This window comes from Sparus aurata, chromosome 15 (assembly GCF_900880675.1).
Source record: "Sparus aurata chromosome 15, fSpaAur1.1, whole genome shotgun sequence".
Lineage (NCBI taxonomy): Eukaryota > Metazoa > Chordata > Actinopteri > Spariformes > Sparidae > Sparus > Sparus aurata.
In genome coordinates, this window is record NC_044201.1 from 28,058,247 (window position 1) to 28,084,871 (window position 26,625).

A 26,625-nucleotide genomic window follows, 5' to 3' on the forward strand; every position below is an offset into this window, starting at 1 on the left:
ATATATATCGTTATTGTTTTTCCTCACTCACTAAAGTTTGAGCTGACTGAGAAAAACAACTCATGAAAAGCAATACGGATGAATTATGGATTTGTGCCTTGTATAGAATTAATTAAAGCGACTCATGTGCTCCGTTTTGGTTTTAATAAAAACTTAGGGCTCCATCTTATTGAGAAGTACACATTCAGACATACTGATGATACGAAACAAGCAAAACAAAACATGTTGTTTGACAAGAATTTTGACCTTTTAGTGGGAAAATGACAAAAATCTTGGGAGAGCATTTTGACTGGTTGAGGAAGCTTCTTTCAAAATGGGAAGTCAGGTGACAGAAACTACATGTTTTGTTGTTTAATTTCAGAGGACTTGTTTCTTTTGGTTATGCATCTATGCATGTAATCGAAAACAGCCAAGTCTCAAGGATATAATGTTGGCAGTTGATGTTCCTGGAAACCAAAGACACGTCCGAGGTTGACGTTTGAACCAAATGTGGCATCACGATCAGATTATTATATTCTGATTAGCCACCTTTCACATCAGCAGGTGGAGGGGATGGTGGTGCTGTTATTGGATATCTGGATATCTTCAAGGACATCTGGAGACATTTCTTCTGTGATTGTGGTGGTCAAAACACGTATTTTAATGATGTTTTCCTAAACCTAACCAAGTGGTTTCTGCACCTAACCTAACCAGAGCACAATCGTCACAGTGTTGTGACAAGAGAGATTGTTGATCGATCTACTCTATTTCTGCCTCAACATGCTGGTTGGTTTCTCAGTTTAACAATCACTCACACCTGGGCTCACCTAGCCCCAGCAACCCACATGAAGGGCGTGTGGGTCGAGACCCACAAGTGGCCCAAACGACTCTGAAACTCAGAGCTCACACGCGTCCTTAACGACTCTGTAAGGACACTCCCGCACAGAGTTTAAAAGCCTGCAACTCCCCTTTAGAACCGTCCAGAAGTCCAGTTGCCTATGATACAGCACTCAGATCTAATGCCATACTTTCAGACGAGTCTCCAGAATATTATGTTGGCAGTTAATGTTTCAGAAAAACCAAATACACGTCCAAGGTTGAGATTTGTACCGAATGTGGCAACTCGATCAGATCATATTCTGATTAGCCACCTTTCGCATGAGTAGGTGGAGGCGATGGTGTTACGACTGTAGCTCGAGTCACACCGCTGGTTATGGCAACTGGACTTGTTTCAGTTACTTCAAGACATTTCACCTCTCATCCGAGATGCTCCTGTAGTTGTAACTAACTGGAAGGGAGTTGCAGGCTTTTAAACTATGTGTGGGACTTTCCTTACAGAGTTGTCAAGGTGTGAGCACGGAGAGTTTAAAACCCTCCAGTTAGTTAGAACTGAAGAAGCCTCTTGAAAGAGAGGTGATACATACTGAAACACATCCAGTTGCCCACGATACAGTGATTAGATTTAATGCCGTACTTTCAGACGAGTCTCCAGAATATTATGTTCGCAGTTTACGTTGCTGCGAACCGCAGACACATCCAAGGTTGACATTTGTCTCAAACGTGGCATATCACATTCACGCTATATGCTTTTTAGTCACCTTTCACATGAGGAGGTCGAGGAGATGGTGGCGGTGTTATTACAGCCAACAAGGCAGACAAATGGCCGACCGCAGTTCGACTCTGTGGGGAGATTTTCATCCTTTTTCGCAGCAACAAAAACTGTGTGATTTCTTTAAGGTACCTCGGAACATTTCCAGCTATTCTTCATGTTTTCCTAAACTTAAAGGTGCAATATGGAATATGAGCTGAATGCCGCCATCTAGTGTCTCAAGATCGTAGTCGCGACAACAAAAAAGTAATTCCAGCGGTCGGGTTGCCAGGTTTGTCTCTATTTTGAGACCTATGTAAATACAGATAGCTAGCTAGAATATTCTTTATTATAGCCACTGACCGCAATGGTGAAAGTGAACCAGCAATACTGGACAGGGCAGGAGGATTGAGCCGCCTCCGTTTACTGGGTGTGGAGGTCGATGGGTCACGATCAGTATTCTCATATCTAGGATCAACGTGATATAATGAAAATAAGTATAGTAGAGGAGTTTGACCGACGGGTAACGTTAGCTAAGTTAGCAAGTGAGTTAGCTTACCGATCCAGGAGAAAGTTCGCCATTTCCGCGTGTGTTTTGATGCCGTGGAAATCCTTTACCTGAGTCCATCGAGCGTATGCTTCACCGATATTTACTCTGGTTTTTGCTCTTCTCCGGTCACTCAGCTGCTGGGACAGATAACGCACCGTTTGCTGGGGCTCTGAAGAGCTTGCAGACTCCGCCATTTTACCCAGTGTCAGCCTAGCTGTGCCGAGCTTTGCCGAGCATTGCCGAGGTTGCGAAATTGGCAACCCGCAATGCCGGCCGCTATTTGGCTGGTACGATGTAAACAGGAAGTCCTTGTCGAACCCGTCAAAATTTCTTAAATTATTTATTTCAGACTAAATATAATTTTTCAAGGAAACACATTACTTTTAATCTGCGCCCCTCTAAACGCCCCGTGGATGTATTATTTTTGAAAAAATATAGCTTTTAATAAGCATATTACATATTCAACCTTTAACTCAAGTGTTTTTTGTGACACTGGTTTGATACGTTAAATTGAATGTTGGTGTTATATTCTTTCAGAGATGTTTCACTCACACCTGATTATTAAACGATAAAACATTTCGTCCTCAGTTACTTAATTCACAGATAATGTGCGGTGTGCTGTGAACGGCCCTGCTGCATGCAGAGGTGTCCTCACTTTAACCCGACCATGTTCGGGTGAAACAAGACAGCAGTGTGTGTATTTTTGGGTCTTTTAATGCAAATTTTTCTGCCCAGGACCTGCAAAAATCAACAAAAACACGCACTGTGTATGTGCCCTCCTGATGACTGCACATCCCAGCTGGACCTCGTTAAGTCAAAGTGCACCTAATGACCTTTTGGAAGAGCGACAACCTGCAGCGCTTCACTGCACAAACTCCACCGAAGCTCCGAATAAATAAGCAAGTTTCTGTTAAAGTGCACAACCATTAATGTCGGATTCATCCCAGCAGACTGTGTTGTGTTATTAACTACTTTATCCAGCATAAAAAACACTCTAACTAATGCATACATTATACATTATAAATACACATTTGTACAAAGCGTGTCGTATCATGTTTACATTAAATGTTTATGACCTTACTTTCATGTCTGGAGGTCGAGGAGATGAAGTTAAGACTGCAGAGAAGGTGAACGCAGATAGAAGTAATGTTCAAAATTCATGAAATGCGTGAAACTTCCAGCTGTGTTACATATTTTTTGAGGAGATATCTGAACATCTTCAGCCGTATTTGTGGCAACAATGCAGGACGTAAGACCTCTAGACATCTCCTGCTGTCTTTGCGCTGAAAAGAACAACACTAATCAAGTGGTTTTGGTGCCTAAACCCAATCAGATCATGAGAACAGTGTTGTCACAACAAAAAACAGAAGGAAACTCGTGATTCTCCAGATACACCATTCAATTTGACCTTTGATTGTAAGGTCGCCATTAGATTTTAATTTTGACAGCGACAGCTGTACTGTTGTTACACTTCGACTTTTTTACGCCCTGACAACTGTCATTTACATTTTTATGAGCTGCGCTTGAACACATCGATCCTGCATTTGATTTCGAGAGTCGAAAAAACTGAAGGGTCATTTTAATCAATTTTCAATTTAAAGACAAAAATCGTGACACCTCGAACATGAAGGAATGAAGCGTCTCAACATATTTGTGTTTTTTGCAGAAATGCCAACTTCTTTCTAAAATCAACAATCAGCTCCTTGGTTTTAATTGACGCTGAGCTGCACTTTATTGCTCGTCTGTGTTTGTAAACCGGCCGACGATGTTAAAGTCGTCTTAAACATGTATTTAAAGTGTCTTGGTATCCCCGCGGTAACTGTACACACATCATTCCGACCTTTTCCTAACAGAGTGTCGGTCGACCATCTCACTGCGTGTCACACTGAAACCAAGTGCCGAGAGTTTATTTTCTGGTGTTTCCAATTAGTTTTCTCATTCAGTACGAAACAAAGCCCATTCCTCTTTGTGCTTCTCACTGAGTGATTCTGAATTACCACATTTGCATCGGCGGTGGCTTGCAGAAGGATTTTCCCTCCACAGGAAATTGTCGTGACCCTCCAGAGTCTGTCTCTCTCTCTGGTTTAGTGACCGAATATTGTTGAGAAAATAAAGCACACAGTAAGAGGCTTATCTGATAAATTTCCTCCTACTTTGGGTCCCATGATCCAATACCACAATAAGCTTAAAGCTCTCCCATCGGCTCCACTAGATTAATTTTACACAAATACAAATCTAACTTTTTGCTCCCTGTTCAATTCTCCTCGTGCTCCATGCATCGGGTGTACGCTGCGTATACGTCGCAGTTTGTTCTATTTTCCATGAAAGTGTACATTTATATTTTCCCCTTGTATCCCATTGTGTGTGTTTTATTATTATAGATATTTTTTTGTTTGTTTTGTCAATGCAGCGTGGAGATAATGGGAGCCGCCGCTGGATTATAAGTCTTGTTCGGTAGGTTGAGATAAGAAAGAAATCATTAAAATATGTAATAATATCATGCGTTAAATGAACGCCTGGATTATTTAATAATATATCACACACCCATGGGGGGGGAATAACAGAAATAATGCTAATATGGAGCAATTCATTTCACTATCTGCACATTTATGTTGGAACGAGACAAACGAATAAAAGACAATAAATGTGTTTTATTGCGGTTTAGAGTTTCCCGGTGAGCAAGTTCGAGATCGGATGAGTCTGAAAGTTTCTTTGGTGTTGCGGAAAGTAAACGTAGGGGTCGGCTACAGAACCTAAAAGTTATACCACAGGACTCGTTTGTGTTTTGCAGTGACAGTATTTTACAGGTTTGGTTCCTTGTTTCATCGCCGTAAACAAAGCCCTTGATATGTTCTCAGAAACATCCACAGAAGCCGATCGTTAGACCATCTGAAGCCGGAGATTTGTCTACAGATGAGCATCTCATGGTTCTTATCTCCACTTCATCCCTTCTAACGTCTGCGTCACATGTACTTCAGAAACACTCAGCCGCTCATTAGGTGTTTATTCTTTAACACACTCAAAGAAAAGCATCCGCTGTAGTGCAGGAATAAGAAGAAGAGTATAATTTACTGTAGAGCCGGAAGATTTCTGGAAGGATGTTTTAACAGCATTCTTTCTCCTGACCCCGCTCGTCTATTTAGGTCTGGTGGTTTAAAAGCCAGAAGACAGAGACGGAGAGTGTGTTCGCTGCAACCTAAAATATTATCATGGCAGTTCTGCAAAATCCAACTACTAGATAGATAAATTATCATCCCCACTAACAGGACGCTGCCATACGTACATAAATACATTTCTTCAGTCATATCTAACACACGGACATTTGCATATGATTTACATGTGATAATGAGAACTTTTCTCTCATGCATATGTGCTCATAATGTAAAGAAACAGAGCAGGAGGCTGTGGCTCAGGGGTAAAGTCAGCGTGTTGTTATCAGAAGGTCGCTGGGTTGATTCCCCTGGTCTGCATGGCGAAGTTTCCTTGGACAAGATACTGAACCCTGAACTGCTCCTGATGTGCTCATCTGTGCCATCAATGTGTGAATGTATGAATTACTGTAAGTCGCTTTGGACAAAAGCATCTGCTAAATGCTCTAAAATGTCAAATGTAAGCATGACGGAAAGAGAGAATCAGATTTATTCTTAAAGGGATATTCTGGTGTAAATTTAATCCATGGTCTAACACACCGTGAAACTGCGTTAGACTCCCTCTCGAGAGATCAAGTTAGCAGACCGCTAATTTACGGAGTTTTATCAACCTCAGAAACGACCGCACGACAACAATACACTGCAGTAAATGGATCCAAATATAAACCACCACCAAAAAGCCACAAATAATGCTCAGAACAGCACCAAACTTCAGCAACAGTACAAATAGGGTCTCAGCACATAGTCCGGGGCATCTTACCTCCGCTAGCTTAGCTGGATTTCTATTGGGAAGCTAAAAACAGATTTGAACTCTCCTCCATCAGCTTCCGGGTCGGGGAAGTCCCGACACGACGATTACCGAGTGCGGTTAGAAATGCTCAATTCCGTTCTTTTCCCTGTCCGCTCTCGATAATAACTGTTATAAACTGGCAGGTAAGACACATATGAACTTTGATTGCTTTTCCATGGAGTCTTAATCATACATTTTCATCCATGAGCCGCGGAACTCTACTGCACTCGGTAATCGACTTGTCGGGACTTCCCGTCAACAGGAAGCTGCTGCAGAAGAGTGGTAAATTTAGTCAGCTTTTCAGTAGAAATCCAGCTAAGCTAGCGGAGGTTAGATGCCCCGGACTATGTGCTGAGACCCTATTTGTACTGTTGCTGAAGTTTGGTGCTGTTCTGAGCATTATTTGTGGCTTTTCGGTGGCGGTTTATATTTGGATCCATTTACTGCAGTGTATTGTTGTCGTGCGGTCGTTTCTGAGGTTGATAAAACTCCGTAAATTAGCGGTCTGCTACTTTGATCTCTCGAGAGGGAGTCTAACACAGTTTCACGGTGTGTTAGACCATGGATTAAATTTACACCAGAATAGCCCTTTAAAGTTTCTGAATTTCTGCTGTTCTCTTCGTTCTCGATGCTCTGATGAACATCCTGTTCTCCACAATAGACATGTTTTAGCAAAAAATCGGGTTATTTGTGTTTATTATCTCTGTGAAAGAAGGAAAAAAAGGCTCTCAGGATTCTGCAGCTCATCACATCTAATGAAAGCTAACAGGCCAGATAACATCGTCCCGCTTTAGGGTGAATTTATTCAACATCCTGTACGTAACCTACATCTCGCTCGCTCTTTGTTAATATTCTCGCGCTGAGGTCTGCACAGACCGAGACCCCACGAGACCCTGCAGATGGGACAGCTTGTGCCATACTGTGGTCCGTCACATCCAGACGGTAAAATGTCACAAAAATGTCAGGGGAAGCCCGGCTGGCTTCATAGCTGATACTCTTCAGTGATACACCACTGAACAACCCCAAAAAAGAAAAGGCCAAACTTCCCCACAGTCGAGAGCGGCCACAGACTGCATGTTGGCACGGCGGCCGTGAGTCACACACCGGGTCGATATTTTATTTGACTCTTTTTTTTCAACTGAAGACTATAACAAGTGGAGCTGTGTATTTATTGGACAGCAGTGTAAACAGATCGGGGGGGAAACGAAGCTGTGGGCCCCAAATATTTAGTTATTAACAGTGACAGAGGCCTGCTCTTTGCAATCAGGCTGTGGCTTTAAAGGCGTGTTAAATAATCTATGACCTTTATAGGCCTGCTAGGAATTGCAACCAATTTGGCAGAAGAACTAACCTCCTCCTCCTCCAAGTCTCTGGCACCGAACCAACCTCCATCCCCTCCGCCGCTTTCCCCCACACGACCGACGGCAGCTGGCAGCTGACACGAACTACAAAGATGCACACTTTCATGTCTCTGATGGGGTCGAGAATCCAGCTCCAACGTCTGTTTTACATCAGGAAGAATGATTTTAGCAGGAGTAAAGCAGCTAACAAGATAATAAATGTCTAAAAAGTAACAACAGGTCTTTGATTAACTTTTGGCCTCATTGGAAATTAAAACCAGGTCATTCCGTTATAAAAAAGCCAATCGTCGGCTTTATTACAGCCGAACCAGGAAACATATCAGCTGATTGTGTTGCTGCAGTTCGACTTCTAACTTGGACCGAAGGAAGATATCATGCTAATGCAAAGGAATTATGAAGAAAAGGTGGAGGTGGATGAAAGATTGGACATTAAACTCACATTAGTTGTTTGATCGATGGTGGCCGTTGAGAGTGAAGTTGCGGCTCTCTCCCCGAAATAAATCACAATCAAAACAAAATAGCTTCATTGGAAATATGTAGGAGTTCAAAGTTTTGGTTTTCTAAGAGTGTCTTTAATCAAGCTACGTGCAAGCATTGAACTGAATGAATATTGTCCCAGTGTGCTCTCCGTACAGGAGGACTCGACGCCATCTTCTGTAGCTCCTGTTCCAACGTTCCTTTGTTTCAATCCAACGCCATCCATCGATTTGTAGGTACGTACATGAACTGTTAAATTACATTAATTACAACGGCACATTTACCACATCAGACAACTTGTATTTTTGTATTTCTCTCTACAATTTGTTGTTTACTTTGAGGAGAGATTTTAAAAGCTTTTAATCGCTAATTTAACTAACTTTTAATGATGTTCGTCTGCTTATGTTTGTCTAAAGTTTGAAGTAAAATATCAAGTTTTATCTGCAAAAGTTTGAACAGTTTTGTAGTTGTAGGGTTAGGGTTAGGGTTAAAACCAGACAAATCTGAGAAACAGTCACCATTATTAGTTAAAACTGTTGGAATTGTGGTTATTTTATTTCTGTCTTACAACCGGAAAACTTAGATTGCATGGTCGAATATCTTCTCTTGATATTTGTCTGTTAACTCCAACAACGTGGACACAAATCAATAAAAACAAACCGTCAGTAAACGATCTGAGCTGAGTGAACCACACGCTGATATGATATAGGATTGCGTGTTGTGTGTTGCGAGTTTGCAGCGTCAGGCGCTCGTCCCAGCGGTGTTTGTTGATTAGCGTGTGAGCCAAACTGGATTCTCCCTCATTATCTATCGAGCTAATTACAAGCTAATTATTTCACAGGAGCGAGGTTAGCGCTTCAACTTCGCAAAGTTGTTAAATTGATAGAGACAACGCAGCAGCGAGGGTAATCATTATAATTGATGGTGTATGTGTTTGTGCAGCGAGGAGAAGAAAGAAATCGAGTTGTACCTCTGGAAAAAACTGGTGCGTCTTTAATTAGGAAACTATCTATACCGCAAAGAAAGTAAGTGGCTCCAAAAATGAACAAAAGTAACAGGAAATCAGTTTGTTAACAAAGCTTTTACTGCGGAGGAGGAAGAAGAAGTGGACACAGATTTACACTTACTTTGCTATTTTTAGACAAAGGATTGAAGTTCAACACATGCATACATATTGTGCCAGCGCATGAACGTACATACAGCACACAGAAATGAGATTGTGTTCATCACACGTAACCTGCATGGAGACTGAGCAGCTGCATCCACAGAAGAACAACAAAACAAAATGTTGAGCAAGACATTAAAAAAACAAAAATCTACCTCCTGCAATCTGTCGTCAGCCTCCATTTACATAATTATTACTGTGGATAAGAAAATGTGGTAATCTTTTCACAAAAATAAGCAAAAGTCAATATGTGAAATGCAGCATTACTCATATGTGAAAGACAGGTCAACCTTATAGTGTGTTCATGTGGTGCAATGTTCGTATAATCAGAAAAATGTATTTCCAGCTGAGAAAATGAACGTGAGCGTCCCTCAAGTCAAAACAAAAAGTCGAAAAGTAGGTAAAAAAGTTGCAGAGTTGACGTCACATGATGCTGAAACATGGCAGATCAAAGTGAACATTGGGTTGTTGTTAATATTACATGATCTGTTTCCTTTTCTATTCCTCAAATGCAAAACGTCGTCCATGTTGCTCCCACATTCAGACACGAAGAAACACGAAGATATCAAGGTTAGAAGAACGACTTCCAAGACGAGGAAGTGCGACAATCAGAGTGGCGCATGAATGCAACATAAGGCCCAACAGCTTTTGGTACGACACTGAATTGTGGGTGTTGTAGTCTTTTAAGGATTCTTCTCAAGGTGAACAAGAGATTTGTAGTTCCTGAAAGCATCATGAATCAATATTCTTGTATAAAATATGTAAGAAAAGAAGATTGTTTAGTCTCGTTCCCAACGCTGACGCTTGGGATTGTAAAACTGGTCGGCCGGCAACCGTAAGCGTAACTTTTTAAACGAGTTGGGAGTGAGACTAAAAAACCTAATTTACTTACAAACAGCAGCTTTAACAATAGATTATAAGGCAAAGTTTAATGTAAAATGCGACGAACCCACAGAGAATTAACCTGCAGACATCTTCCACAGGTTCAGTCAAACTTGTGTGCTAACTTAATTATGGAAAAAGAGCAAAATGTTGAACTCGACCTGCTGCAAAACTCTAAAAATTAAACATACAAAAAAAAGAAGAAGGCCAAATCCCAAAGCGCCTCTCCCCCTCCAACTAAGCCCAATAAATTCAAACTAAAGTCCAGCGGTGAAGAGTCTGGACCTCTAATATCAGCTCAGGCGGGCAGGGGCTAATGTTAAAGCCTATAAGACACCTGCTGGTGGCCAGGTAATGAAGTGGTTTGATGATTTGATCGATCGCGTGACGTTCTTGCGATGGCCATGCTTTTCTACCTCCATCAGATAAGTGGTGAATGGCATTGTGATAATACCAGGATTGCTGGAGTAAGGCGAGAGAAATCACCCCAGCTGAAGATGTGTTTTGGAAAATGTCTGGGTCTCGTCTTTTTACATAAACCCCATCGAAGACTACTGATGATGAACGAGGGTCTTGAAAGGTTTTCCCTTTTGGTGGGGGGAGATATCAACCAGGACCACTTCTAACTCTGTCTTGAGGGGAAAAGAGGCACTAAAAAACAAAGAGTAGGGTTGAAAAATCCTCTTCTAAATCCTAAAAGACTAAATAATAGAGTCCAACTAACTAGTCAAGAAGCCCCGCAGAGTTCACAGACACACAACTAATAACACATGCATGGCAGAACTCGGCCCGTACACGCCAATAATTAAAATCCAAAAGCAAGTGATCTAATTTAATAAACACCGCTTATCTAGTGACCCCCCGTTCTACCATTACACGGCCCTGAACAGAGATAAAGAGTCGTCTCTGTCAGCTGGTCCCGAAGCTCGGCCCACTCACTGCAGGACTTCAGGACCCCGAGCAGAGACAGAACGGTGGCAGAGTACCTGACCGCAGAGACTCATGTAGAAAATAAGGAAAACAGTGACGACGTACAAGAAAGAGTGAACGCAACCGGGCGGCAGAAACAGGAAGAACAGGCTGTCTTCACTTTGTCATGAAAGAGAGACAGAAACAGAACCTCACTTCTTATCACACTGCAGGAAACACAAAGATCTGAGAAGGTTTTCTTTGGAAAAGGTAAATAATATATATCCTGGGGTTTATCCATCGCCCCGATCCTCACAACCCTCCTGATCTATGTGGGCTGAGAAGTCAAGACTGCAGAATTAGTTGTGAAATGTTTTGACTATTGTCATAAACTAAATGAAACCAACTCTGCACCGGAGTTTCTTCATTGTAATGAATAAAAACAATCTGACGGCGGAACAAGAAAATATCTCTTCATAAATATTGTACTTTGTAAGATTTTGAGTTTTTGCAGACAAAAAATGTAGGTATTTTCTTTTGATCTCTTGACTTTTTGTCATGTCAATAAAGTTAGTTTGAATCTGAATTATTAGCAAATCTGCAGTTTTCCTCATCTCTGCAGAGCCTTTAAGCCTCTTTCAGCTCATTTTGGGGTTTTTACGGCTCGTCACTTTCCTTATTTGTTTTCCTTATTAATACTAACTGCTCAATACCAAATGGCTGACAATGAAAGTTAACAACTATCTGTTGAACGTAGTGTCAGGAAGGCAAAGATCCATGTAATCCCTTCAGGAGCTGGTGGAGACCAAAGCAGAGCTCGAAGCTGGATTTGAAAAGAAGTGTTTACTAATAACAACTTTAAAGGGGACAAAAAAGTCAATTATTGCAGCTTCAAGGTTTGTAGTTCTGTAGTTGTTGGAAGAAGCCGGGGTTGGGCCGAGTCGAGGGCCTCGCCAGCTTCACCTGGCTGTACGCATCATCAAACGACAGCCCCTCCCTCAGCATCAGGTATCCAATCACGATGGAGGAAGAGCGTGACACGCCTGCGTTACAGTGGACCAACACCACGCCGTCCTACAGGAAGAGAACGTGTGACACAGGACAACAGGGAGGTTAAGAAGGTAAACAAGGAAGACATCACTCTAAAACAAAGACATGTATTTCTCTTCTCAGCTGCAGTTGGTGTTATATACTGAAGTCTGACACTTCTGTCTGTGCGGCCATCGCGGTACGATGGAAGCAAACAGAATTTCTGTTTTTTGTTCTCAAAGCATTCAAAAGTGAGATTTAAAATATTGAGGTTGTGGCAGAAGAGTCAGAGGCTGATATCTTGAAACTGGCCTGATACCGATGAGTACTTAGTGGCTGAGTAGGAGGATTACTCAAGCTCAATCTCAGGATGACACAAAAACTACTGAGTGGATTTCTATGAAACGTGGATGGAGGATGGGTCCAAACAACATGAGCTGTTGGGGTGGATCCAGATCAAGGAACAGATCCAGGATTTATTTTTCTCACCTTCTTCAACATCGCAACAATTATCATTTTTGTTAATTTCTCAGGGAATAAAGCCTCCTGATGAATAAATCAGGCGTATTGATCCTAAATCTGGTGAGCTTAACTTCTGATTGAGCAGTAATGGATGGTTTTCAAAATTTAGAGCGATGCAGGATACTGAGTTTGATATTGAATGAGGCTTGATTGAATGTAAGAGGGGCTTGGCAGAGGTATGCGCTCGACTGAGGGGTCATTCCAGTTTGACAGGAACGTGTTTCTAATTAGACAACACTTGTGTTAATGCTGACATGCAATCAAGCAAGATCAACTTTTAAAAAACCACAATTTTCACCGCATTATCTCTAATTTCCGACTTCCCAGCGTCTGTGAGAGCAGCGTTAGACGGAGCACGGAGGGCAAGTTGAGACAGAATAAATCTGTGTGAGTCTGTGGCGTTAGCGTGTGTGTGTGTGTGTGTATGTCAAAATTTGCGATATGATTAATATTAATGTTGATGTAATTATTTTAGTGCCTAGAGTGCCTGGCTAGAAATGAATTTTTTAAATTCCAGCCACATCTTTAGACAATGCGTGCAGGCCCACGGCGCCGTTCTGAAGCTCAGCATATTGACACATTTGTCTCTTTTATTCAACGCGGCGCCTCCCGTCACAGAATAAAGTCTCTTTCCAGGCTCAGACAGAGCGGAACAGAAACTGTAAGCATATTTTTTTTATAATTTACATGTCAATCAATACTCACTGAGGGACGGGACATTTAAATTAGCTTTGGCTGCACACACGTGCAGGTTGGGTTGCTGTAATTGACATGTTATCACTGTTATCTGTGCTTTCATTTCAAAATAAAACCCAATCAAGCTGCTCCTCTGGGGGAAGTACAATCAAATAACGCCCACACAGAGAGGCCATCAGTCTTTTATAAGTTTCTATCAATCAAAGCGGTTTCTCCACCGCTGTATATTATATTTGCCGGTGTCTGCAGTCACTGAAGTTACATATATACGTGTTGTTTTTCTCCAGAAAGCACAAACAACAGGAAGAAACTTCTGCAAACTGAAAATTGCCTGAGCAAGATAATCCATCACAGCGAACATGGAGACTTAATTTGGTTTTGTCAGAGTTTCTTGTTTTTCTGTGATTTCATTGCGCCGGAGTTGAGCGTTTTCATATCAGCGCTCACATCACATTATGTTCTGCTTACGGTCAATCTCCTCACACACACACACACACACACACACACACACACACACATCTAACAGACACAGGAAGAAATGCAATTCTCGTCCAGGAACAAAGCGCCACATGCAGAACGTGAAACAACTGACGGAAAATTAATGTTTTTCAGCAGAGACGATCTTGACTTTCTGCATTAAATGACCCCAGCGTGGTCTTTCGATACGTATTCCGAACACCCGCCTCGCCTTTGTGCCGAGCTGCAGATAACAGACGGCCGTAGCTGCGTGTAAACGCACCACGGCGAGGCAGCTGAATAGTTTTGTGTGCACACTGACATGTTAAATTAGCCGACAGATATGAAAAGACGGCATTTTTTTTTGACTACATGAGCCTCCTGAGAGGAAGAAGATACAGAAATATTTTAACAGATATGGTGCATTTTTTATCTGTTTAAACCATGAAGCTGAAACATGTGTGTGTGTGTGTGTGTGTGTTGCATCTGTCAGAGGTGGAACATGACGAAGCAAATAAAGTAGAATTTAAGGTAGTTGTCACGGATTATTTCTTCTCGCCACTTGCTTTCGTGGAGGAGCTATTAGGGACTTTAAGCAGTGATGTTTGGCTCGTTAACAATGTCAGGAAGTGTCGAGACACCATAGTTGTCCCTTCAGCCATCGCTGCTTAACGTCCCTATTGTTTTACATACGAGAGCCCAAGTTGTGGGGCCGATAGCAACACCAATATTAGGGAGTAACACATCCTGATATTGATATATCAACAGATATACACACATCTTTTGCAGCGATCCTTCAATTGTGGTTACAAAACACACAACAATAAACTTCTGCTCTTTAGACAGTACAACAGTACATTTCTCTGAATTTTAATCACTTTTCTGCAAAACATTTTCGTATCAGTGGTGTCAACAACATCCGGGCCGATACCAATATATCTCTGTCACCCGATCAATCTGTCCGGCTCGTGTATTTACAGAATACTACAGATTAAAATCCTAAATTAAACTACCGAACTAAAACAGTGTTTTTAAGAGTCAGAATGTATTCATCAGATTTATGCATATTAATCCAATAATATATTATAAAGACTTAAAGAAATTCAAAGTTCAAGCTAATACATCCAAAAGGCTTTTACTTTGAAAGTTTTAGGTACATTTTTGCCAGGTAAAAGTCAGATTCAGGGGCAGAAATGAAAAAGTATGCGTACAAACTGTGTTTTTATATATCTACGTAGGGAGCGGGTTCACCATGTTGCACCGCCATGTTTCTACGGTATCCCAGAATGGACAAACCAAACCTGTGAGGGTGAGATGAGGCGTGTTCAGTTGGTTGCTATCTTGAAACCTCACTGCTCGATGCCACTACAGCCTCATTAACTGAGCTTAAAATGGATTACTTCACATCTGTCAGTGTGTGCGAGTCGATGATTACGTGCTTTGTGTGTGTGTGTGTGTGTGTGTGTGTGTGTAGGTGTGTGTGTACCTGTTCCCGGGCCTGATCTATGAAGGAGCTGCATTCCCCAAAATATGAGGTGATGTCAGTCTCCGGGAGGTCCAGGATCTGCAGCGTCTTGTAAACCAGCTGATCTGGGAGCAGGTTAGAGACTCCGTAGGCCACATTCAGCACATGTGACACCTGACAGGTGGGAGAAAAGACACATGAGACTCCTTGAGCAAATGACCCCGGGAGCATTGACTGGTCTTTAACGACTGTTTTGGCTTGGAGAAAGATATTCTGTCAGCTGTATTGATGACATGACACCAGCCTGAATGTGACTGAGCGAGAGGGGGGGAGGGGGGGAGACGGATGAAGAGGAGAAAGAGGGAGAAAGGGGGAGAAAGGGAGGAGACGGGACAGAAGACAGATGGCTCCAATTCATTTTACAGTGTCTGTCTACTCTCGGTTAAATCTAATTTAGCTCAGGGGACTAAATTATCTCCTGCGTTACATCTTAGCTTCATGTCCTGCTTTTAGACGGCTTGTATCATCCTGCAAACTTTTTATAAAACTTACACGATGATGATGATTCTCTTTATTTTTTAATTCATGTGCGTATCCAAAGCAAATCAACCTCAGAAGTTTTGTTTAAATAAATCCCAAACACACCGTCCTGCTGCCCTGAATACTCACTACAGCACCAAATGTGGATTCATCCGCCGGTGAAAATAGTCCCAGACAAATGCCTCATGTTTGAGTAACATTTGCGAAAAAACTACTAGAAAAACAACTAGAAAAATGATATATTATTGAGATGTATTTAAAGATTTATGTCTCACGGGCCACATACAGGTTAGGGAAGTCAGAAAGAGAGACTGTTAGCCGGTTCTGATGGACAGTTCTGATGGAGCCGAGGCCACAGTCCAATGAAGTCCCGTCCATTTAGATTTGATTTCTATTTTTACAGCTCGCCTCGCAGCTCGAGTAAATACATTGTGTTTAAAAAGAACACAGGATTTAATAAAATATATCTAATTTAGTCATTTTAAAAGTACATTTTTATCCTGTTTATGGTCAAGTTTCTATAAAATCCTGGTTACGTGTTTATTCATATGATATCTACGTAGTTTGACAGTGAGGATTTATCTTTCATCATTTGACAAAAAAGAAAAATACAACCTGGAAGTAGATTAAAATGTTATATATCAATGATTCAGACATAGCGTGAGGACCCTGTAACACCCTCATGTTTCTCATCGTTCTCTGCCATGTTTTTCGCAGGTGTGTCCTCAAATTGAATTACGTAGTAATTAGTCGGGGAAACAAAACAATATCATGATTGATGATGTTATTTGGGTCCAGCTGCTGGAATAAAAGTGATATTTGTGATATTCGACAGAGAAGCTACATTCAGCAGACGCAAAAACACCTCAGATGTTATTATGATCCCTGTAACAGGGAGATATATAAACAGATGTATATCACAGTCACAACATGATAAAGGAGAAGTCTGAGAAACATGATTGAAACTGTTGACATGAGATTGGATTAATACAGTTTGGTCTTTACATTAAATCAGAACAGCTGTGTGACGTGCACAAAATCGATGTTACGTCACGCGTCCTCTTCCTCGTCATGTTTAACCTTTTTTCTTGTCCTGGTTTTGGATATCTAACGTCGTCTGTGTTAAGTTCTCGTACATCACTTGACGTTTTCGTCGAGATGAAAAGAACGCAGCCAGAGAATAATCAGGATCAGGAGGGTTTTTATTTTGGTTTAAACGAACCCTCTGCAACCGATGCAGCCTGTTTGTTCTGATTAAGGGGTTCCGTTTGGGCTTTTAACCCAGTTATTATCAGAATATAAGGCTCCATGTAAACACAGTTAACCTTATAGTCTGCTCATGTTCATTAAATGATCTGCAGGTAAACCGTCCTTTGTCTCCGGAGCTTTAATAGCTGTCTGTTAAACCCCGGTTGATTCGGTTACTATGCAGTCAGAGGTTTCATCCCAGAAACAGGAAGTGAAGGTATTTGTAATCTCTCCTATTCATCATCCTGAGACTGCACAGGCAGCAATATGCTGGTGCCTGGGAGCAGCCACTGCAGAGAGGAGTAGTCACATTTCTCTGAGACTTACTGTAATCATTTACTCCCTCTGCTGAGCTAAACTGTCACTGCATGAGTCATGAAGCCCCCGTGGCCGTCGGCTGCTTGTCGCAGAACCCGCAGGAGAGCACACGTACACGGCTGCCTCTAATCTCATGTCACTTCACATGCGATCACAACAAGGCAAGGGCATGCCCGCTGTATCGATCCTGCTGTACTGACCTTATATCTCTGCAGGGTGTCAATGTCGTGGGCTGCATCCTGAGAGGCTGAGGAGGCAGAAACAACTCGATGAGAAGACAGACAGGAGGGCATGACTGTGCTTACCAAAACTTATCTGTTTAAGAAAAAAGCTCCCTGCAGGCTGACAATAACTGCTCGGTTATAAAACGCTGCAGAGCTGCGACTGCTGGTGATTTTCAGCGGTGAATAATCTGGCAATTAGCGTCTCGATTAATCAATTCGTTGTTTGGTCATTAAAATGTCAGAAAACGCAGATCAGTGTTTCTCAGATCCCAAGATGACGTCCTCAAATGATTTGTTTTGTTCGGAAAGAAGAAGCTGAATCAGAGATTTTAGACTCAAAGCCGCCGATCGTTTATCAAAGTTGCCCTTTAATTTAATAGTAGATCAAAATATTTAAATGATCAGTTGTTGCAGCTCTTGTTATGTTTACATAAGGGACACAAAATGTGCATGTCAACAGTTTATTTCTCATTAGAACCAGTGATAACTAAGTATATTTTGAGGTCCTTGTAGTGACGTGTTTTCATTTCCTGCATCTTTATACTTCCAAATATTGTTCTGTTTACTTAAAGTTGAGTTACTTTCAAGATTGCATGCATCTTCGCAAAGGAATCCACAGTCCAGCAAGATTAAACAACTTCAACAAAACATCCGCAGGCTTGTTCTGGTAACCGAGAGGGTCTCATTGATCACATCACGTTACAATCCACACGCATATGGCCGATCATAAAACGTCATCAACACATGAAATTGCTTCCGATTGTTACATAGAGCCCCTTTAAGCTGAATATCGTTGTTGTTTTGTGTCTAGTTTCTAGGAAAATGTGAAAGTGTCATTCCTGCAGCCTTATTCCTGATAAAATAAACCAGGGAACAAACAGCGTATTCACAGGAGAGACCTCACGCAAATACGGAGATAAAAAACAGAGGTGTAGAAACTTCAGCAGTAAAAGGAAAACGCTGCAGGATATCAGCACGTATATCACTTAGTAGGAAAACATTCAGACAGAAAACACTTCCCGAACAGCTGCAACGCCGAGGAGAGGAGCTATCAGTCAGCAGAAACCAACAGTAAAATAGCTTAAAGCCACGGAAGAAAAAAAAACAAATCAGATGATTTGTACAGCACCACTAGGCTCGGCTCAAAAACTGCTGAAATAAACATTCAATATTATCTACAGCCGCAGAGAGGGAAGTTTATGATTATCATGAAAAGGCGTTTTCATGACAGCAGCCTTCATAACAGCGAGAGTGTGAGTGACTAACACAGCTGAGGAAAGCAGGTTTAAGACTAACGGAGGAAATAAGAGCACACAGAGAGAAAACCTGAGCCTCTGTTTGAGCTGAGAGGAAAGAATGAGCAACCTTTAATTTGTCAATAAGTCCTGATGAAGACGGAATCAGTGGAGGTCTAAAAGAGAGGGAGCTGATAATTATGTAAAAGAGACATATGGGCAGGAAGCAGAACATGAAGGCAAGAACTGAGCGGATACTTCAGCTCGCTGCCTTCAAAAGTACTAATATTTGCACTCTGCGCAAGTCGCCGGGTCCACTTTCACATAATGCCAAATTCATGGTGCTGAGAAGTAAATCTAAATCCAAAGGATAGAGTGTCTTTGGAAATAAGCCAGATCCAGCCCATATGCCTCATCAGTGTCGAAGGAGAAGATTTAAACTGACACATCTGTGGAAAGAGGCAGGAATGCCAGGATTTCTTTTTTCGAGCAGGCGTGACACGAGACCGAATTCAATCTGCTCAACAACAGAAGTCACATCTCAGTCATCTCTGTTCTGCTCAGGAGTGAAGGTTATTTAAAAAAGACTTTAAAGTCTATATTCAGAGGTAAATAATACAGTACGGTTCCTCAACAAAACCCTGAATAAATGTTCTTCCTGCTCAACAATAATTCATCGTGTGTGTTGCAATCACATATTATCTTTGTCAAATGTTTCTCAGTGGATTTGGGGACGTTTTTAGGTTTTAAATAAAGGATTAAAAGCTCTATTGTGGATTCATCGTGAGGCACAAAGCATTTTACACATCTTTAAATGCCAGCTTTAAACCTTACTTAATAATGTGGTTATGTGTTTCTTTTTGTATCCAGTAAATGTACTTCTCGTGAGGCATGTTTTGATATTGTGCTATGATAACTGTAATAAAATAAACTGTAATATATATTTTAAAATGTACTGCCACAAGATAAAAGAGCTTTCTGTACCTGCATGTATGAAAGGGTTGGATGTATTATTCTATTAATCTTTCTTCTTTTTATCAAAATTTTATAAAACATTTCTAGGATATTATAAATAGTTAAAAGGTGACACAAGGTAAAGACACAGTGAACTAAGAATTTAATTTGCATTTATAAATTGTTTATTTCTGCATATGACAGTAAAGACTTTGAATCCTTTAAATCCTAAAGACACCGTTCGTCTGTAAAATAACATGTTAAGTTTGTCATCCGTAATTGTTTTACTTGAGTGAGATGAAAAGACCTTTCTCAAGTTTGTACAGTAAATATAAAAGCTACACCAAACAACAGGTTAGCTTAGCTTAGCACAAAGACTGTGGGAAGATATATTTACCTTTTCCTGCCTTTAAGATAGGCTAAGCTAATGGTTTCCTGGCTTCATATTTAAGGAATAACTCCATCAATTTTACACATTAAAGTGTGTTTACAGGTCTTGCGGAGTACGAGTGCCTTTTGTGCTCCAGAGAAAGCTGCACCTAACCTGCTGCCTACATTACCCACAATGCAACTTAGCTACTAAGTGACATCACTGGAGGCAATTTATCAGATCAAATGTAGCTTCTTCTGGAGCCACAAAAGGTTTCTTACTTCCATTTTTCCACACACGCAGTTGCACTCCAAGACCTGTAAACACACTTGAATGTGTAAAACTGGCGGAGTTACCCTTTAATGGACCGACATGACAACAACTTTCAGCAAGACAGCAAATGATTTGTAGGAAAAATGTTGTACACTTCCTTTAAATTAGATAATTTTTCATTCGACACCTTTCTTCAATTAGACACCTACAATATGCTTTATCAGTTATTTATGAATTTTCCATCTGGTGTGTACTAACTTATTATGTAAGACGGGTCATGTTTATATGCATGACAAAATAAAGTATTATAAATATTAAACAGTGAAATCGAGGACTACAGATCGGATCCTGTGAGGTGTCTTAAGAGGGAAGTGAGCGCTTGTGTAGTAAAGAGTCACCTCTATTGAGCCTAACAGATGTAATATTTTATTGATCCCTGCTGAGAAATTCTCTCTTTGATTCTCTCATGCAGTGAGGTCAAAGCACGGCGTCGAGCTGCAGGAAGCGAACAGCACCTCGGAGCTGAGAGGGGGATTCAATGTCAGGCTCAAGGACACTTCAGCAGGACGGAGACATGCTGACATGAGAGTGTGTCACCCTGCGTCCTCCAGCTGAAGGGAGCACCGCCGCGCTCCCCTGAGACGAATCCAAAATTAATGACATCGATTTATTCGTTATTAGGACTTTATTTATTTATTATTCGGAACAAAACCATGACCCGGTGCCTTTGTGGACCGGAATACTGAGGTGACTGAGATACTGTTGACCAATTACTGACACAAATATCTTATCTTATCGACTTATTGATACCTGCATATTGATCATTTTGGCTGAACTGGATTAATTTCTTAGTTTTGGTTGAATGGTTTTATTTTATTTATGTTTATGATATTTTAATATTTGTGTCACATTCCAGTTCCAAAGAATTTAACCTTTAACCTTCGAGCCGACTGCATTAATGTGTTGTTATATTATCACGTCTTAAAATGACGATATTATTGTTTTTTCTGCAATTATTTCTTAGACAATATGTCGTCCGACAAAAGTAGTTATCATGACAGATGTAAGAAGGCGTACGCTGATAGTAGCAGCAGTGGTTGTGTGTTTGTGTAGTCGCCAGAAGTGGAAAGCAACTAATTAGAATCATATATTTATATAAAGTACCATGATTATGCCGTTCTGTACACTGAAAAAGGAATATTTTAGCACCGATACAAGAACTCATAATTTTTGTTTATTATTATTTTTACTCCTTAAATCAAATGTTTGTCCTTTTATTTCAACATTAGCAGATTTAAGATTTCAGATGGTTGAATGTTTCTGTGTACTTGTAGTTTTTTGAATATATATTCTTCTAACTTTTACCTCAATTGGGATCAATGCATGAAAAATTAGTGAATATTGGTCCATAATTATCAATATCTGATTTTTTTTTTTTTTACTCTATAATATCAGTCTTGGCATCAGAGCCATAAATCGAGAATTAAAGAGATTCTTCTGGAGAGAGTATTCTAATAAAAGATGCTACATGTGTACTTTGAAAGGGACAAAATCAATGAAATGCATGTCAGAAGACTATTATATAACATTTACGTTGTAAGTGCATTATTAAAATACTATTTTTACCCCTGGTAGGAATAAAAATAGTTGTAGTAGTTGTTGTAGGAGAGGCTGAACAGTGAGAAGATATGATAGCAACTCTTGTGGTACTTGTGGAGGTGTTGGTAGTATAGACGTAGTGATAGGAGGACTAGTAAGTAGTCATAATAGTATAGGTACAACATTAATATGTAAAAGCAGTAATAATCGTAGCACCTGCAGGTGTTTTACTTGAAATAGTAGCTGTAAAAGTAGCAGCAGTGGTATGAGATTAAGTTGCAGTCATGATTCATGATTAAAAGGAGTAGTAATGGTTGTAGTTGAGTAGTAAGTGTGGCTGCAGTTGTAGTAATACTTGCAGCAGAGAGTAACAATCATAGTAAAAGTATTCGTCTAAAGTGTAGAGCAGGTTGTATTTGAAGTATTGTATATTACCCAGCAGTAAGAACGGTCGGACCACACCGACTTGAAGGTCCAGACTTTCATCTTCCACAAATCCACATCCACTTCCCTCCTCCAGCTCCTCCACCTGCTCCCCTCCCTCCGCTCCATCACTCCTCCTCTCGAGCAGCCTCCTGCCTGTCACCGTGGTAACACGCGTGCACTGTTTCTTCAGGCGGTTTTTAGAGAAACCCTGGATCTCCTGAGACAGTGAATGCATCGCGGGGCAGCAGAGTTCCCTGGAGTCAGCTGGAAAAAAAACAAAGACTGTTGGTGGACACAATAGTTTGAACAGAGCAGCATGATCAATATGTATATATTCACAGTTATGGGTATATATATGTAAAACTTACAACTACTATCAGTGTGTTACACATTTTCAGGGACAGACGTGTGTAAGCTTAATTTTATGATGCATTTAATCTTCACAACTGACCTATATACAAATTATAAAGAATCATGAATTGAAAATGGGGCATTAGGTCATCAGACAGCTCTTAAATAAAGCCTGATCCTGAACAAACACACCAAGCATGATGATTTTTTTTTTACTTTTCCTGCTTCGTGCACCCACCTGCTCTGATATCTACAAAAATCCCCAAAACAGATCAAATCCTCGCTGCTTTACGTCTGTATACATAAAATAACAGCTACATAGTGTTTAATATAGGGTAGAAAATGGTTCATAAACATGCTAAAGCTACTGTAGCAGCAACAAGGGCTTTAAAGGAGCTGACAGCTGAGTCGGAAGCTGCGTCAACAATGTGATGCGTTCAACGACTCACGTTAAAATAGTTAATCACACGACTCTCTCTACTCCACTCAGGGTGTGGCTTAAAATGCTTTTAATGTTTGTTTATTTATTCCTTAACAACTCTTTTTATGATACTTAATGATGGCATTACATTTATTTTACTGTATATTATTTAAATCCTCTCACAAAAATATACATAATATTGTTAAAATGATTTGTATTTTGGTAAGGTGCAATTTATTTCAGTGCTTCCATCTTTCCGACTCAGAGGCAAATATTGTACGTTTTACTCCACCACATTTGTCAGAAATCATTCATTACTTTTCAGATTTTTCGAAAAAGTATTTTTTAATTTTTCACATTTTTGAACCATTTATATCCAAATTAGTGCTTTTGAATGTTTGCGATAAATTGCAACTGTCACATACATCTCTGATAATCACGAGTGTCTCCAAACTCAATTGGAATATTGAATTGTGATTAATTGGGTTACAAACAGGCTGTCAGAGTGACTATTAACGAGGGCCATGAACGCATCATGATCCAGCCTCGTTGTGAAAACCAGGACAACTCCTTCATCCCTGTGACCGAAAAATCGGTGGGGTGGAGTACAGGAAGCTGCCGTCCCCGAATATCTCAACCCAACATGGGCGAAATCTAATAACGCCACCGATCTCAGCTCCTCTTTTTCTTCGTTTTACGGGCGAGAAGCCGCCGAGATTTGTGATATTTTTCTGGATTTAATTTGGAAATTTAACCGAACGGCGAGAAGATGTCTCGGGGAGTGATCCAGCCCAGCCAGCAGAAGCTGGCAGAAAAACTCACCATCCTCAACGACCGAGGCATCGGGATGTTGACCCGTGTTTACAATATCAAAAAGGTTCGCACACACACGCAGTTAAATCCTCATTAACCACATAGGGATGTTAACAGATTCATGATATGGATAAAATCTGCACCTGCATCCCAAACGAGTGTCAATATGAACGGTTGAGGCAGTATGAATGCTTGATTAGCTAGCACCGACTGTTGCTCTAACGTTAACGCTAGCTAGCTGATATTTTGTATGTTAGCCAATTTTAATAATTATATTTTAACATGTGTATGTACGTCAATAAACAAGTATCCCAAATGTTTCCCCGTTAGCATCCCTGGAAGCAGGCTATGAGAACTGCTAGCCACAAGCTGTCGCGTTAGCTTGCGGTAAAGCTGCCGCTTGTCTTCACGACGTAAACTGATTTTCGGTCGCATTAAAAACACATTTAGACACTTAATGTCAGCAATATAGTAGCTTAAGTACTACTAGTATAGTAGCAAAAGACGAACCCCGTCAAATAACCCCCCCTTGAGATGATATCGGCAAACCTTCAGGCCTGTAGTGGCGTTAATAGCTAGCTAGCGGCGGCTGGTAATGGCGGCGGCTACTGGCTAAGCTAACCACCGCTAAGCTAGCTAGCAGTCGGGCGTCGTCTCTGCTCCACCAAAAGCCAAAACACGAAGCTCACCAAACACCAAAACACAGATGGAGCTACATACCAATGCTAACGGCTAATTAGAACCAGGCAATGTCATCTAACTTGGTGTATTTTTCGCCTGAGCTTGCAGCTAGCAACATTTAGCCAGCTGGCTAAACAATTATAAGAAAATGTAGCGAATGAAGGCTGCTTACTGTCGACTTATTTGTTGTTTATTCGGTTAATCGTTAGAGTTATGGCCACAGCTAGGTAGTTACTGGCCAGCTGATATCATTCAACGCTCATCACGACATCAGAAACCAATGTAATGATTGAAATGGTCCATTTTATCAGTCAAAAAAAACAATGCATTATGTAAAAATATGTCTCAAAAATACATAAGAGCATGTTTATCTGTTAAAAAGCAGCTGCTTTGCTCACTTGTTGAATCTATTTAACTTGTTCATTAGTTCATTTATCAATTGTTTTTGCATAAATACAAAACATTAGATATTTAAATCCCCCCTCAGTATCATTAACGTGACATATGCAGCTTAGTGTCCTGCATACATTATTACAGTGCAATATAGTCAGTACATTAAAAAATAACAACACACTGTTATTGATTTGTAATTGTGCTGCTCAAGTATTACACCAATGGTTTGTGTGTGGGAGGGAAAGAGTAGTGGGTCTGTTTGTGTGGGACGAGCCTTTGTGCCTGGGTATGTATGGTGAATAAGAAGGAGGCCGAGAGAGAAAGAGGTCAGTCACATCCTAACAAAGTTGTAGCGAGTACAGAGTAGTGAGTTAAACTGTCTGAAAGCCCATACTGTTTCCTATTTATTGCCATTTGAGTTGTCTTGTAATGTTCAGCACTCTTCTCCAAAGAAGCAGGAATCTTGTCATTTTTTACAAAGTCAGATAATTAATGAAAAATATAGTCCAAGTTCATCTTTACATCTTGAGCACATCTGTACTTTTATTGTAAGTGTAAGTGGTAAGACAGTATGAGCAGTCGGGCACAATCACTGAGATTTTGCTGCTGATTACTCTTCTTAATACGCCCTTCCTTTCCTTCCCTCCTTCCTTCCTTCCTTTTTCTTTTTCTGTCTGTCCCATCATCTCCATATCTATCCTGATCTGCCTCACCACAAGGCTTCTGAACATATCCACCCTGAAATTCAGTTCCAGTGTTTATTTACACTTTCCTTTTTCTCTTCTGATATTAAGAAAACTTTCCAGCATCCAATAACAACTGCATCCCAAAGATAGAAATGAAAAAACTGGGACGGTCACCTGTGGTACCATCAGTGGGCTCATTCTGGCCTGAATCTGGTACCTCCGATAGCAGTTTGGAGACCACTGTAGTGATTTTTATCTTGCTGATCAAACTGTGCACACAAAAATTGTCTCTAATTAATCACCAGTGGAGTAGCTTTATCATGTCTCTTAATGAAAACACAGGTGACAGACTTGGTTGTCTTGTTTCTATCTTTTGGAGGGAGTACTTCATGCTCACTAATGATAATCTTGCCATCCAAGTTCACAGCAGTGTTCTTTTCCATTTTAAAGCATATTCACTCATCACACACCATCAACTAGCTGCAGAAAACATGAAGATATGTTCCTTTAAATTTTCAGTAACAGTCACCTAAATTAATCTTGGCTGAGTGGCATTTAAGTTTTTGTTTGCTGTGCTCATCTTTCAGCCAGTGGACCCTCTAACATCATATTTTGTCTTGCACAAAGCGCTTCCAGAGTATTTATTTTCCTTAACCTTGCTTACACTCAGCTATCCCCATGCGGTCCCCACTATGCAAGTGTTTAGTTAGCAGAAAATATAGCATCAAAACAACATAGTCTCTGTATTAGGAACAGATTTACAGACAGTGAAATGATTTTAGCAGCTAAACTAGACTAGACAATTCTCAAAATCCATGATTCGCTTCATTTTACGATTTAAACATTTCTTTTTTCAGCCCTGACGACTATGCCATCGTAAGACTGTCAGATCTTGACTTGTAAAGGTCAACAAACCATTGGTTTCATGCCCTAACATCTGGCATTTACATGTTTTAAATTCTTTAAAAAATATAGGCTACAAGTCTGATTATAACTAACTACTATTTTGGGGGGAATGGAGGCCTACCACACTTAAAGCCCTGAAAACACCAGACCGACAGTAGACCAGTGTCAT

General features: G+C 40.6%; 2 protein-coding genes across 13 annotated transcripts in view; one reads left to right on the forward strand and one right to left on the reverse strand.

Annotated features, from left to right (window-relative positions):
• Positions 1-8,956: 8,956 nt before the first annotated feature.
• On the reverse strand, positions 8,957-24,659 carry LOC115596312 (dual specificity protein phosphatase 19). Of its 6 annotated transcripts, XR_003986879.1 has the most exons (6): positions 22,657-22,786; positions 22,215-22,469; positions 17,325-17,371; positions 15,040-15,192; positions 10,942-11,924; positions 8,957-10,724 (listed from the first exon to the last, which is right to left on the reverse strand). XR_003986879.1 is itself a non-coding variant. In XM_030441229.1 (5 exons), the coding sequence occupies exons 2-5, from the start codon at positions 22,438-22,440 to the stop codon at positions 11,742-11,744; spliced, it is 609 nt and encodes a 202-aa protein (XP_030297089.1). In that variant the 5' UTR covers positions 22,441-22,469; positions 24,511-24,659; the 3' UTR covers positions 8,957-11,741. The 6 variants fall into 6 exon arrangements, 5 of the variants coding, with proteins under 5 accessions (XP_030297089.1, XP_030297090.1, XP_030297088.1 ...); XM_030441229.1 differs by lacking the exon at positions 22,657-22,786 and adding an exon at positions 24,511-24,659 and having other exon boundaries at positions 8,957-11,924; XM_030441230.1 differs by lacking the exon at positions 22,657-22,786 and adding an exon at positions 24,340-24,483 and having other exon boundaries at positions 8,957-11,924.
• The window catches only part of nckap1 (NCK-associated protein 1), a 35,077-nt gene continuing 31,964 nt past the window's right edge, over positions 23,513-26,625 (forward strand). For 3 of the 7 annotated variants that reach the window (XM_030441219.1, XM_030441220.1, XM_030441222.1), the window contains exon 1: positions 23,514-23,854. In XM_030441219.1, coding sequence (XP_030297079.1) covers positions 23,747-23,854 — 108 coding nt within the window. In that variant the 5' untranslated portion in view covers positions 23,514-23,746. Of the gene's footprint in view, positions 23,855-26,625 lie in introns of all 7 variants that reach the window. The other 4 variants (XM_030441221.1, XM_030441223.1, XM_030441224.1 and 1 more) reach the window with 2 other exon arrangements.

Bases quoted from the DNA above. Each gene is read 5' to 3' on its own strand.
- LOC115596312 (XM_030441226.1), bottom strand. From the start codon at position 22,699: ATGCCCCATTTTCAATTCATGATTCTTTATAATTTGTATATAG. The intron at 22,470-22,656 runs GTCAGTTGTGAA...TTTTTTTTCCAG, and splicing joins TCTTTATAATTTGTATATAG to CTGACTCCAGGGAACTCTGC. The intron at 15,193-17,324 runs GTCAGTACAGCA...CCCACCTGTCAG, and splicing joins ACACCCTGCAGAGATATAAG to GTGTCACATGTGCTGAATGT.